Raw genomic sequence first — 14249 nt, 5'->3', positions numbered from 1 at the left:
CACCAGCATTTTCTGCCCCTTGTTATTTCTTATTTCTACCCATAATGATTATACTTCCTTATCCTCCAAGCCAAGGCCCTTTCTCACCACCGTCCTTATGTCATCCTTCATTATCAGGGCTGCCCCCCCCCCCCCCCCGCCTCCTTTTGAGGGCAGGTTTGATCTTGGCTTGAACTCCTTTGAGTTTAGAAGTCTGAGGGGTGATCTAATTGAGGTGTTTAAAATTATAAAGGGATTTGATAGGGTGGACACAGAAAAACTATTTCCTCTGGTGGGGGAACCAGAACAAGGGGGCACAATCTTAAAATTAGAGCTAGGCCATTTAGGAGTGAAATCGGGAAGCAATTTTTCACACAAGGGTAGTGGAAATCTGGAATTCTATTCCCCAAAAGACTGTGGGTGCTGGGTCAATTGAATTTTTCAAGACTGAAATTGATAGATTTTTGTCATGTCAGGGTATCAAGGGATATAATTTGTCATGTCAGGGTACCAAGGGATATAATTTGTCATGTCAGGGTATCAAGGGATATAATTTCTCCCTCACATGCCCATTGTTCATACATGGATCTCAGTCTACACAGTGTGTTAGCAGGCTATTTGACGGTGGCAACATCACAGATGAACATGTTCATAACCTTAAGCTTTGCAATAAGGGTCACTGGATAGCAATCAGGAATGGGAACCCTGTCTGATTATTTTTTCCCTAACCCAGAGATGTGGAACTCAATTGTAATGCCTCGACTGCCATGATGGGGATTGATTAACTCAGCACAGAATGAGGAATGCACCTGAGACCTTCCTACTCCAAGCCATTGAGAGAAATACATTGTTTTTCCTCTGCTTAGCCTCACCCAAAGGTGCATGTTTGTGGGTATAGAGTGTGGACCGTATTTGGCTTTGTTGTGAAGCTTGTCACAGTTGAATAGATAGTTAATGCTCACTGTCTAGGATCACACAAATAATGCTACTTTGGAGGATGGCTGGTGCCTATTTGAATTGTATCCCAGCAAGTGTCACTACAGGGGAGAAAACTGGAGAAGAAAAAACGAAAACTATGTATTTTGCAAACTGCTATGATTGTAGAGGTAACTGTTCAATTGAGTGAGGTGTATAGTTCCCAACACATGATATTTTATCTTGTGACAACTTCCTTCTATGTCCTGGAAAAAAAAGCTTCCCTAATTCACTTACAGTAGCACTTTCAAACTCTCAACTGTCCAGCCTTTGGCTCTCTGTTCGCCACAATACTTCTGCAGCTATCGATTTTCTCAATCACTCCCTCACCTAGGGCTTTGATGCCCTTGCCCCCAGTAAAACCCTTACTCACTTTCACCCTGGTCGTTCTCTCTGGTATGGCCCCATCTTCACTCCCTTAAGTCCAAGGGATGCAGACCTGAACATATATAATGCACAACTGGTTTAGCCATATCAAGCACTATTGGGGCCTGCTCTCCTCTTCCAAAACTGCTCACTACTCCAGGATTATCCTGGAATGCAAAGTTAACCCCCAGTTTCTTTTCTCCACTACCAACCATCTCTTTAAACCCCTCTGCTCTGCCCCCTCACTTCTGATAATTAGCGAGGAGCTAATGGAATTTTTTTCACTAAGATTGAGACCATCCATTCAGCTGCCTCTGCCGTATCCCTCCCTTCCCCATGCCCGCTAAACCAAGGCTCCCCCTGCCCTAGCACTAAACACGCCTCTTTTCCTAGTTTCTCTCCTATCTCCCCTCATGGTCTCTCTGAGCTCATCTTGTCCATGAGACACAGCACCTGTTCTCTCAAACCTATTCCCACTAAACTGCTGACCACTCAACTTCCCTACTGGCCTCGTTGTTGGCTGATATGTAAATGGTTCCCCTCTCCTCGGGTATTGTCTGCCTAACTTTCAAATCTGCCATCATTCACTCCCCTCTTCAAAAAACCCATCCTTAACTCTTCTGTCCTTGCAAACTTACGCCCCAACTCCAACCTCTCTTTCCTCTCCAAAGCCCTTGGACGTGATGTCGCCTCCCAAATCTGTGCCCATCTTTCCCGAAACTCCATGTTTTATCCTGTCCAGTCAGGTTTCCGCTCCTGCCACAGCACTGAAACGGCCTTAACGTTACAAATGACATCCTCAGTGACTCTGACCGTAGTGCACTATTCTTCCTCATCCTTCTCAAACTGTCTGCAGCCTTTGACATAGTTGATCACACCATCCTCCTCCAGTGCCTCGCCTCCATCGTTCAGCTGAGTGGGACTGCCCTCGCCTGGTTCTACTCTTACCTATCCAGTCAGAGAATCTCCTGCAGTGGCTACTCTTCCTACCCCCGCACCATTACCTCTGGAGTACCCCCCCAAGGATCTATCATTGGCCCCCTCCTATTTCCCATCTACATGCTGCCCCTTGGCGACATCATCCAAAGACATGACTTCAGGTTCTACGTGTATGCTGAGGACACCCAGCTCTACCTCATCACCACCTCTCTGAACAGCTCCACTGCCTCTATGTTGTCAAATTGCTTGTCTGACGTCCAGTCCTGGATCAGCCGCAATTTCCTCCATTAAACACTGGGAAGACCGAAGCCATTGTCTTTGGCCCCAGCCACAAACGCCATTCCCTTGCCACCGATTCCATCCTCCTCCCTGGCCACTGTCTCAGGCTGAAACACATTGTTCACAACCTTGTCGTTCTACTTGACCCTGAGCTGAGCTTCCAACCCCAATTTCCTCTACGTCACAAAGACTGCCTACCTCCACCTCCTGATATCACTTGTCCCTGCTGCAGCCCATCTCCGACTAAAACCCCCATCTATGCTTTTGTTACCTCCAGGCTTGAATCTTCCAGTGCTCTCCATAAACTTGAGCCCGTCCAAAACTCTGCTGCCCTGTCCTAGGCTCCATCAAGTCCCGTTCACCCATCACCCTTGAGCTTGCTGACGTACATTGACTCCTGGCACACTAACACCTCCATTTTATAATTCTCATCCTCGTGTTCAAATCCCTCCATGGCCTCGCCTCTCCCTATCTCTGTAATCTCCTCCAACCCTACAACCCTTTGATATCTCTGCATTACTCCGACTCTTGACCACCCCCCACTTCCTTCACCCCACCATTGACAGCCGTATCTTCAGCTGTCTAGGCCCTAAGCTCTCGAATTCCTAAACCTCTCCGCCGTGTCTTTTAAGACCCTCTTAAAATCCACCTATTTGACCAAACTTTTAGTCGCCGCACCTAATATTTCCTCCTTTAGCTTGGTGTCAGCTTTTGTCTGATTACACTCCTTTACTGCGCCTTGGGATGTTTTCCTACGTTAAAGGCACTATATAAATGCAAGTTGTTGTAATGTCCCATGATTATCCTATTTAAATTTAGACACAAAATATTTTTAAAATAATTATTCTGCCACCCCAAAATCCATTGTTGAAACATATTGAGTTCTATTACAATGGAAATAATCTGACATTGACCCTGAAAGCTGCTGGATTGTTGTAAAAATCCAACTGCCCTTGAGGGAAAGAAACCTTTCATCCTCATCTGATCTGGCCTACATGTGACTCCAATCCCACGTAGTGGTTGGCTTTTCATGCCTCCAGAAGTGGCCCAGAAAGCCACTTTATTTTTAAAAAAAATAGCTGCAACCAGAGATGGGCAGTAAATGCAGCCCTGTCGTCATCTCCCACATGCCAAGAACAACTTTTTTTTTTAAGTCTATTATTGGTTCAAAGTTGGTTTTTTTAGCACTAAATAATTGGATTATCCAGTAGTTTGAATTATGCATTTTTAACAAGGGTGGACCATACCTTCTTGTGTATTATGATGCTTTTTTTGTTTTAAGGTATTTGGTATCTATGTCCCTGTTGGTAGTCAGCTAGTTCACTTTAAGATACCAGACATAGAAACATAGAAAATAGGAGCAGGAGTAGGCCATTCGGCCCTTCGAGCCTGCTCCACCATTCAATATGATCATGGCTGATCCTCTATCTCAATACCATATTATGCTCTCTTCCCATACCTCTTGATGCCTTTTGTGTCTAGAAATCTATCTAGCTCCATCTTAAAATATATTGATGGGGAGATGCCGGTGATGGACTGGGGTTAACAATTGTAAACAATTTTACAACACCAAGTTATAATCCAACGATTTTATTTTTAATCCCACAAGCTTTCGGGGGCTTGTGAAAGCTTGTGGGATTAAAAATAAAATTGTTGGACTATAACTTGGTGTTGTAAAATTGTTTACAATTAAAATATATTCAGTGACTTGGCCTCCACAGCCTTCTGTGGTAGAGAATTCCACAGGTTCACCACCCTGAGTGAAGAAATTTCTCCTCATCTCAGTCCTAAATGTCCTACCCCGTATCCTGAGACTGTGACCCCTCGTTCTGGACCCCCCAGCCAGGGGAAACATCCTCCCCGCATCCAGTCTGTCTAGCCCTGTCAGAGTTTTATATGTTTCAATGAGATCCCCTCTCATTCTTCCAAGTATATCCTTTCTTAGGTTAGGAGACCAAAACTGCACACAATACTCCAGGTGTGGTCTCATCAAGGCTCTGTATAACTGCAGTAAGACATCCTTGCTCCTGGTCAGTAGTCTAGAATAGGAGGCCAGGCTTGGAAAAGTTTTCCCTGTTGAAGTCTGGGGTGAATTAAGCCTTTTCAGACAGGCCCATTTTTGAGACCACCTAGATTCAGGCAGCATACAATGGAAGTTCTGTTGGGCATCACATGTCTAGGGATATTGCATTGAGTATGATGTTAATACCATACTAATGGGCCGTCCTAACGGGCAGTAAAGGGGATTGAGTGCAATGAAGAGTCTGGCAATAGATTTCTCACAATCGTGGCCCATTAGATTTGGCCCTGTAGGTGGTTCCAGAAAGTGAACAAGAGGCTGCTGACAGCTATGTACCATATTCAAGACATCTTGGGTTCTGTGGGTTACCAACAAGTAAAACACCCTGGGGATCGGGCAGGAAAGTGGCGTTCAGGTCAAAGATCAGCCATGATCTTATTGAATGGCAGAGCAGGCTTGAGGGGCCGTATAGCCTACTCCTGCTCCTATTTCTTATGTTCTTATGTAGTAAGTTTGTCTTGTTTCAATTTTCTCAATACCCCTCCCACAGTTGCACCTAATGAAGACCTTGGTGCCATGGTTGGATATTTGAATGTTCTACTCTGAGAGGCTGGAAAACAATGGCAAAGCATAAAGCCACTACAGTAGCTTGAACCACCCTCTTCCCTCCCCAGCAAGAGGGATACCACTAACAAATAACCAGCAATCTGGGCAACCAGCCCAAACTAAAAGTCAATATAAGTTTTTCACAATAATGAAGTTGGGTTTAATAAAACATTCGGTATCCACGGTGCCCACTGATTGGGGAAGTCTCATTGTTTGAACTAAATCCACCTGCAAACTAGATCGTGCTTGCACCGTTCTCAACCAGTCCATGAGGCGGCATTGCAGCAGATGCATCCCATCGAGGGAAACGTTCACCCAGGAAGGGAATAAACAACGGGTGGATGAGCTGCTCTTGTGCATTTCTTAGTGGCAAGAGATATAGGAGCAGGCCTGTTTCGCCCTGAGGCAATCCTAATAAAGCAGCAAAGTAGAACTTCGCCTTGTTAATAAGAGGTCCACTTTCACTAGCGTAGTCATGGGCACTCTTGAGGTTGGGGCAGTAGTTAGGGCTCCCAACTTGGTTGAATAAAGTACAGATTGAGCCTGTTTATCATAGAATTGTACAGCACAGAAGGAGGCCATTTGGCCCATCGTGCCTGTGCTGGCTCTTTGAAAGAGCTATTCAATTAGTACCATTCCCCTGCTCTTTTCCCAAAGCCCTGTAATTTTTTCCCATTCCAGTATTTATCTAATTCTCTTTTGAAAGTTACTATTAAATCTGATTCCACCACCCTTTCAGGCAGTGCATTCCAGATCATTCCAGATTCTCCCTCTATCAAAACCATTCATAATCTTGTACGAGTCGTTGGTTCTGCTGCATTTTAATTGTGGTTTCTTTCTTTTTGTCCTTTCCTGGTTTTAAGTCCGTTGTGGTCTGTGCGCCTCCTCTCGCCGACTCTGTGCTGCTCGAGGCCGTCCATGCGGAGCTTTTCCAACTGTAAGTACATAATTGATATGTCGATAGGGTGAGATGAAGTAAATAGAGTGGGCGGAGGCTCGTGTGGAGCATAAACATTGGCATAGACCAAATGGGGCAAATGACCTGTTTCTGTGCTGTAAATTCTATATAATCAGTATGACTTCTTCAAGATGTGGGAGTTTATTATAAAGGTGGATTATAACTCTGCTTTTCAGAGTTCTAGGCAGGAACTGGAGATGCTCTGAAATCCTGAAGATATTAATGTTTTCAAGTGAATTTCAGGAACATACTAACCAGTACTGTGGCTCTGAGATTATTAGGACTTTAGGGGCAGAGTAATGACCAATGGCCCAAGAACATGGGCGGTGGGATTTTGAAATTGGCCCACCGAGACCTCTCTGCACAAAGCTGAGATTAGTAACTCCAGGTGTTGCAGTTATGAGCCTCTATCTGACCAGCAGTCTGAGCAACAAGTTATCCAAAGTGTTTTAAAGGTTACAATTAATGGCACTCACAGGGGTGAATGTGAAGTGAGGCACAGATAATCTCTCCAGTCTGACCTGCTGAGTACAAAAAAAATCAGGGACCCAGGAGCTCTGCAACCGCTTTCCACCACTACTCGGCCTCTGTATCCAACAACCTTGGGACCAGGGAGGGGGTTGGTGGAGAATTTTGGTCTCCTTATCTAAGGAAGCCACTACGTGAAGCCATTAAGGAAGGATATACTTGCCTTAGAGGCGATGCAACGTAGTTTCAATAGATTGATTACTGGGATGAGAGGGTTGTCCTATAAAGAAAGAGTGAGTAGAATGGGCCTATACTCTCTGGAGTTTAGAAAAAAGGGAGGTGATCTTATTGAAACATATAAGATTCTGAGGGGGCTTGACAGGGTAGATGTTGAGAGGATGTCTTCCCTGGCTGGAGAGTCTAGAACTAGGGGTCGTAGTCTCAGGATAAGGGGCCGGACATTTAGGACTGAAATGAGGAGGAATTTCTTCATTCAGAGGGTTGTGAATATTTGGAATTCTCCACCCCAGAAGGCTGTGGATGCTCAGTCATTGAATATATTCAAGACTTAGATCGATAGACTTTTGGACTTCAAGGGATATGGGGATTGGGCGGGAAAGTGGAGTTGAGGTCGAAGGTCAGCCATGATCTTATTGAATGACGGAGCAGGCTCGAGGGGCCGTATGGCCTACTCCTGCTCCTATTTCTTGTGTTCTTATGAATACACCTATGCCAGCCCCCTACCCAGCCAAACTAGAGAAAGAAGAGTGCTTGGCCCTGTGGTGACTCACCGTTGTTACCAGAAAGCCCAAGGATTGTGCCTCTGGCTGACCTACAGGCCCCCAGCAGCTCCCCACACTTTCCTGCCATCTACACCTGGTCCGGACCCCATACTGAGTGTTTTAAACAAGAAATGGGCAACCTTTTAAGGTCCTGCTGGCAGAATGAGAAACTGATCTGCCAGTCATGGAAGAAGAAAAGACACTAAAAAGAATTAAAAGAAAGACTTGCATTTATATAGCGCCGTTCACAACCTCAGGATCTCCCAAAAAGCTTTAAAGCCAATGAAGTACTTTTGAAGTGTAATCACTGTTGTAACATAGAATACACGACAGCCAATTTGTGCACAGCAAGGTCCCACAAACGGCAATGAGATAAATGATCAAATTATCTGTTTTAGTTGTTGGTTGAGGGATACGCTGGTAGAACTTCCCTGCTCTTTGAATAATACCGTGGAATCATTTACGCCCACCTCAGTTTACCGTCTAATCCGAAAGACACAGTCTCCAACAGTGCAGCACTCCCTCAGTACTGCACTGGAGTGTCGGCCTCGATTCAGTGCTCAAGTCTTTGGAGTGGGACTTGAACCCATAACCTCCTGACTCAAAGGCAAGAGTGCTACCAAAGTTTCCACAGCTGACACCAAACTTTAACTCCGAGCTGCCTCAACCATGCTGGAGCAGACTCCACGTTGGACGCTGCAAACATGCAGCACTCAAATGTCAGAGTCCGGGTCAGCAGAGTCAGCATCGAAGTCACTTGATCTGCCTTTGGGGGAAGAAATAGAGGACTGGTGGCTGCAGTGAGGTTTACACGTGATGGATGTGAAGCTTGCAGTCGTCCTTTCTCCACAGGGTTTGATCCTGGTGGACAAGTTGGAAGAGCCGAGAGTCCATTCTCGGCCTCCCGGTTCAACCCCTCGAGTTAAGAGATTCCGACTGCACCCACCTTCTGAAGACCGCCAGTTGGGGCTTCCCTGAATTTTCACCATCCAGCCATTGGCCAAGACAGCCAGACCCCTGTGCGGCTAGCAGAGCCTGTCAAATCCCCCCCCAGTGATCCCCAAACGGAGTGACCACCACAGAGTACAGACTAGTGCACGGGGGTTACTAACAAACATACTTGACCACAATGACGAGTTCCAGAGCATTCAATCCTCCTACATGCAATCGTTTCCAGTCACTTGGGTTTGTCCAATCCAGGAGACAATAAGGACAGACCCAGACCTTAGCTCCAACCAACTACGAAACCTGACTGATGGAATTTGGAAAGCTCCATAAGATCCTCACAGCCATGGGCAACCACAAGCAAATGGAAATTTGTAAACCTTAAGATGCAACCATTCCAGTGCAGCAAACAGCCTAGTTGTGCACCATGTAATTAAGTTTGAGACCTGTGTCCACCAAAGTGGAATAGTCGCAAAAAATCTGATCGCTCAGGAAACCCATTACACAGGGCTACCTGCACACTAAATACCAGCAGTATTAGGCTGTTCATGGATCTAAGCAATCCCACAAGCTCTGTAACCCTACCATATTCAGTTGAAAATGGTGACAGACTGCCAAGCAACTAACAAGGAGGGAGAGGCTCCATGAGCATCCCTATTCTCAACCATGGTGGATGCCCAGCATGTGATTGCAAGAGACGAGGCTGAAGTGTTTGCCAGTGCCGAGTGGTTGATTCTACTATTCCTCCTCCCGAAGTCTCCACTATTATAGATGTCAGGGCCCAGCCAATTTGGTTCACTCCATGTGACAATAAAAAGTGGCTGAGTGCACTGGACACATCAAAGGCTCGGACAGCATCGCAGCTGCAATGCTGAAGGCCTGCACACCAGCGTTTCTTGTTTCCATAGCCAAGTTCCAGTACATCTATGACACGGGATCTACCCAACAATGCGGAAGATTGCCCAGGTATTTCCTATCCACAAAAAACAGGGTGAATCTGACCCGGCCAATTACTACCCTATCCGCCTCCTCCCAATTATCAGTAAAGTGATGGAAGGAGTCATCAAATAACACCTCCTCACCAATAACCTGCTCACCAACATTCGGTTCAGGATCTGCCAGAATCATCCAGTTCCAGATCTCCTCACAGCCTTGATCTGAATGCCAGAGGAGAGATGAGAGTAGCCGCCCTCGATATCAAAGCAGTATTGGGCCAAGTGAGGCACCGGGGAGCCCTGGGAAAACTCCGGTCCAGGGGGAAAACCCTCCAGTGGCTCGAGTCATATCCGATGCAAAGGCAAATGGTTGTGGTTGACGGAAGCCATTGATCACAGCCTCAGGACCTTTCTAAGGGATTTCCTCAGAGCAGTGCAACCAGCCCAAACCATCTTCAGCAGCTTCATTAATGATCTTCCATACATAAGATCAGGAGTGGGGCTGTTCATTGATGATTCCCCAATGTTCAGCTCCATTCATAACTTCTCCAACAATGAAGCAGTCCATGCCAGCCTATAGCAGGACCTGGACAATATCCAAGCTTGTACGTTCGTGCCTCATAAATGCCAGCTGATGACCATCTCGATCAAGAAGAAGCCGAGCTATCTCCCTTTGGCCATCCAAAACGCCACCATTGCTGAGTTCCCCACCATTAACTTAGTGGGGGGGTCACTATTGGCCAGAGGCTGGTGGGCCCAGACACTTGGGCTATTCGAGTACAGGGCGCATCACAGTAGAACCCAATCCTGTCTTGAGGATGTCCACATGCACACTTCCAGCAGAAGTCACTGGATAGCGAGCAGGAACTCTCTTTTTTCCACACTCTAACCTGGGAGCACGGAGCCAGTTGCAGTACCAATTCCTGTGCTCCGATTGAGATCAGCTAACTCGGCAAAGGCCAGGGATCGAACCTGGAACCTTCCTAGTGTGTGGGGCTCGGCTACTCATTGGATAAACTCTATCAGAGGAACACAGTAGCACTCTCATCCTGGCAGCATTTGTGCTTAAAATGCTTATAAAAGACTGTTTTCCTAGTGGTCAAAGAACTGATTGGTGTGTGATCCTGTCCATCTGTGGTCTGACCCAGAGTGTGTGGTACAGTGACTGGTTCAAAATGCTCACCCTCTGTTACTCTATCTGACCTGGAATGGGAGTTATGAGATAAGCCAGCTGTTAAATTAAAAGTATAACCGTACCACTTCTGATTTTTTTTGAAAATCAAAACAGCTGCAAAACTATTAAGTTCCTCTTGGGGGCACTGTTGAGTTGTCAGGCATTGTTAGGTGAATCATGGGCTGCTCTCATGGACACCCTGGTGGCCTGTGGCAGAATAGCAGAAGCCTGGGAGAGGGTGGAGTGCATACTCTCTTAGCTGGAGGACAGTTGGGTTTGTGGGTACCTAAAATGGAGGGGGAAGTAAGATTTTACACATACACTCATGGGTGACATCCAACATCTGTATCTTCACCTCGTTAAATTTCTGTATTTAGAAATTAAGGAGGAACCTGAACTGTTGTTCTCATTCAGCTTATTTACCATGTAGATATAGGAATTACTGGACGAAAAAAGACCAAGGTCCATCTGTTTGTCTTCTACCCTGTTGGTAGTCGCGTGATACAATGATAATGGAGTTGTTGATTAATCATGGCAATCAATCTCTATCAATTAGTCTACAACAGACGCAAATGACACCAGGAAAACCCCAGTGGTGGAGAGTTTTGGGATCCATAAGTCCAAAGTCACCTCTTTCTCCCAAGCATGTTACACTTACCACATGTCATATGTCTCACATTAATCATATACTGTACCCCAAAATGTTATTTTCTGTAAGAGATCCATCTAATTTGCATTTGAATGAATCAATGTGAACTGCCACTGCCTCCCTAGGGAGTCTGTTCCATAGATTGACCACCCACTCGCTGAAATATTATTTCCGCAGATTCATTTTTATTTACCACCCCCCCCACTTCAAGCGCAAGCCGTGTCCTCTGGTTCTACTGTTCTGGACAAGGTGAACTAGCTTGTCATGGTCTACATTATCTAGTCCCTTTAGAATCCTAAAAACAGCAATCACAACACCTCTCAACCTTCTCTTTTCCAGTGAGAACATACCCAATTTACGTAATAGCTCTTCATAATCCAATCTCTCCATCCCCTCAATCATTCTGGTTGTTCTCTTCTGTATCCTTTCAATAGCTGTAATGTTCTGATGAAAGGTCTTTGACCTGAAACGTTAACTCTGTTTCTTTCTCCACAGACGCTGCCTGACTTGCTGAGTATTTCCAGCATTTTCTGTTTTTAATTCAGATTTCCAACATCTGCAGTATTTTGCTTTTGAATTGCTGCAATATCTTTATTGTACTGTGGTGACCAGAACTATACACACTATTCTAAGTGCAGTCGTACCAACGATTTATAAAGTGGCAGGACTACCTAATTATTTCAGCTCAATATTGACCTTTTAATCCATCCCAACATTTGATTTGCTTTACTCCAATGTGTTGTAGGAAAACTCATGCTTAAGTCAATAGGATTTAATGAGTGATACTTGTCTTGTGGAACTCTTAATTCATCACCTCAAATTGCTCCCATCACCAGGTACAGACCTGTAAGGTACAGACCTGTAACCACCAGCCCCTTTGTTCATGTTATACAGTTCAAATTACTCTCTCCGAGTACAAGTCAAGTTTGGTGGACAAAAACTATAATTAGACTGTTGGTAGAGTTTGTAAACATCATATAAACATTTCACGCTCCCAGCATTGTACTAGTGGTAAAATTGTCTGTTGATAGGTTAGTCTACCCTACATTCTGATTTCCTCTTCTTTTTGGTCTAAGCAGATCACCGGATTCTGCAGACGATCTCTTTTGGAGTTGTGACTCGTGTCCGTCCTTTGCATCTGTTAGTGGCCACGGGCAGTGGATACGTGGGATACTGGCAGTACGAAAAGTACAAGCAGCGAGAACTCGAACGCCATGGATTAGTAGGGCTGAGTCAACAAAACATAGCTGCAGCGTGGCAGGTAGGTCAATGGGCGCAGTGACTGGGCATGATCACTGGTACTTGTTTTACTGCAATGGGACAAAGTCCCATCCCATTAAATAATAATCAAGAATACAGCACGGCATTCTTTAATGCACAGAACTTGATAACTTTGATGTAATCTCATCACGACATACCTCAGTGCAGATTTTACGGTTACGTAGTCAAGTTTTTTTTTAAAGAGAATTCTTTGATAACTTTCCGTTCTTTTCACCATCCCTGCCCCATCTAAGTTGTGTTTATGCTTCCTAGGAAGTTTATATACCCTGGGAAGAATGAACTCATTTTCGAACATAATTTTATATCTTTTTGCATTGCATCCTATCGATGTTTTGAAAATAGACTAATACGGAAAAAGTTTAAACGAGTTTCTTTTTAAAAGAAAAGCATGGCACTGGTTCGCTGGAATAAGTGGCCATGAACCCAGCACAGTCTCGAGACCTGTAGCTGCGTGGAAAAACTACAGCCTATAAGGTCAGGGTGCATGTACTTTGATTTTATTTTTAAATTTCCTTGCGTGGCCTTGTATATTATTTTCTCACCAGTTTACTCCCCTCTCCTACACGTGTTGACTTCTCTGGTGTACGGTTCCACAGTACCTTGCCCAAGTAGCTTTTACTCGTGTGCGCACTTTCAGGGTATTCTACTGTGGTGGGACGAGTGAGGCGAAGGCAGCTGGAGAACAAGGAGCATCGCAACCGAGCCTGGTCCTATCCTCCTCTGACATCCACACATGCGCGTTCCAGCCGGGGTCACCGGATAGCACTCCGGAGTGGGAATCCCAGCTCCCAAACCCAGGAGTGCTGATTGTAGCACCTGTGCTGCACTGTGGCTGAGACCAGCACAGCAGGATCAAAGCTGGGACCTCCTGACCTGAATGACTCACTAAACCATTGGGAGAGCGAATTGAATGATTTGTTTATTTGCATTATTTATTTACTGATGTAAATATTCGGGTCTCAAATTGTCCAAATATTGCGTACAAGCGTCTTTAAATGGGTAATGTCTTGGAAAGGAAAGAATGAACTGACATTTACATAGCGCCTTTCCCATCCTCGGAAACTCCCAAAGCATTTCACAGCTATCAAATTATTTTTGAAGCATTATCACTTATGTGGCAAATAGGCACTATGCAGTGTAATGCTGATCAATGCAGGAAAGGAGGTTTGAATTCTGAACTGTGATGTGTTGGCTGGTCCCCACCAGAGTGGTGATGAAGTGCTCCAATAGGCTTCAGTGCCCAGGGCTGAGGTATGAAATATTAGCCAGGGCTGCCACTACTGATTTGAACCAGTGACCCATAGCTGAGAGCTGTATTGTTGGTCAACAAATGCACATCCACTCTTCCCCCCCCCCCCCCCCCCCACCCCCCCCACCCCATCGTCAGCCAGCTTAGTGAATAAAAGGTGCTGAACCACATAGATCAGAAGGTCCCAAGTTCAACCTACAATCTTTTGGAGATGAGAATTCCAGATTTCTACTATCCTTCATGTGAAAAAGTAATTCCTGATTTCCCTCCTAAATGGCCTAGCTCTAATTTTAAGATTATGTCCCCTCGTTCTTGATTCCCAATGGAAATAGCTTTTCTGTAACTACCCTATCGAAGCCTTTTAACATTTTAAACACCTCGATTAAACATCCCTCAATCTTCTATACTCAAGGAATACAAGCCAAGTTTATGCTCATAATCTAACTCTTTAAGCCCCAGTATCATTCTGAATGCTGCACCCAGTATCCCTGGGTTAGGAAGGGGAAACAAATTATCACGAGTTCCTACATCTAAACTCTAGTGAATACAGCCGGGAAAATGCGTGTGCGTGTGGATATTGAATGAGGGCAGGAACTGGCATGACTGATGCCACTACAGCTGAATAGCCTGGTTTTTGTTGCCCA

The 14249-nt window shown here is 45.2% G+C and overlaps 1 protein-coding gene across 1 annotated transcript in view; it reads left to right on the top strand.

The window, feature by feature from the left end:
- The window catches only part of pisd (phosphatidylserine decarboxylase), a 98805-nt gene that overhangs the window by 3855 nt on the left and 80701 nt on the right, over positions 1-14249 (top strand). Inside the window, exons 2-3 of the mRNA XM_068005506.1 lie at positions 6028-6101; positions 12155-12336. Of these exons, the coding sequence (XP_067861607.1) occupies positions 6028-6101; positions 12155-12336 (256 nt within the window). The remainder of the gene's footprint in view (positions 1-6027; positions 6102-12154; positions 12337-14249) is intronic.

This window comes from Heptranchias perlo, chromosome 25 (assembly GCF_035084215.1).
Source record: "Heptranchias perlo isolate sHepPer1 chromosome 25, sHepPer1.hap1, whole genome shotgun sequence".
In the NCBI taxonomy this organism is placed as follows: Eukaryota; Metazoa; Chordata; class Chondrichthyes; order Hexanchiformes; family Hexanchidae; genus Heptranchias; species Heptranchias perlo.
This window is presented reverse-complemented; position numbering and strand designations above follow the sequence as displayed.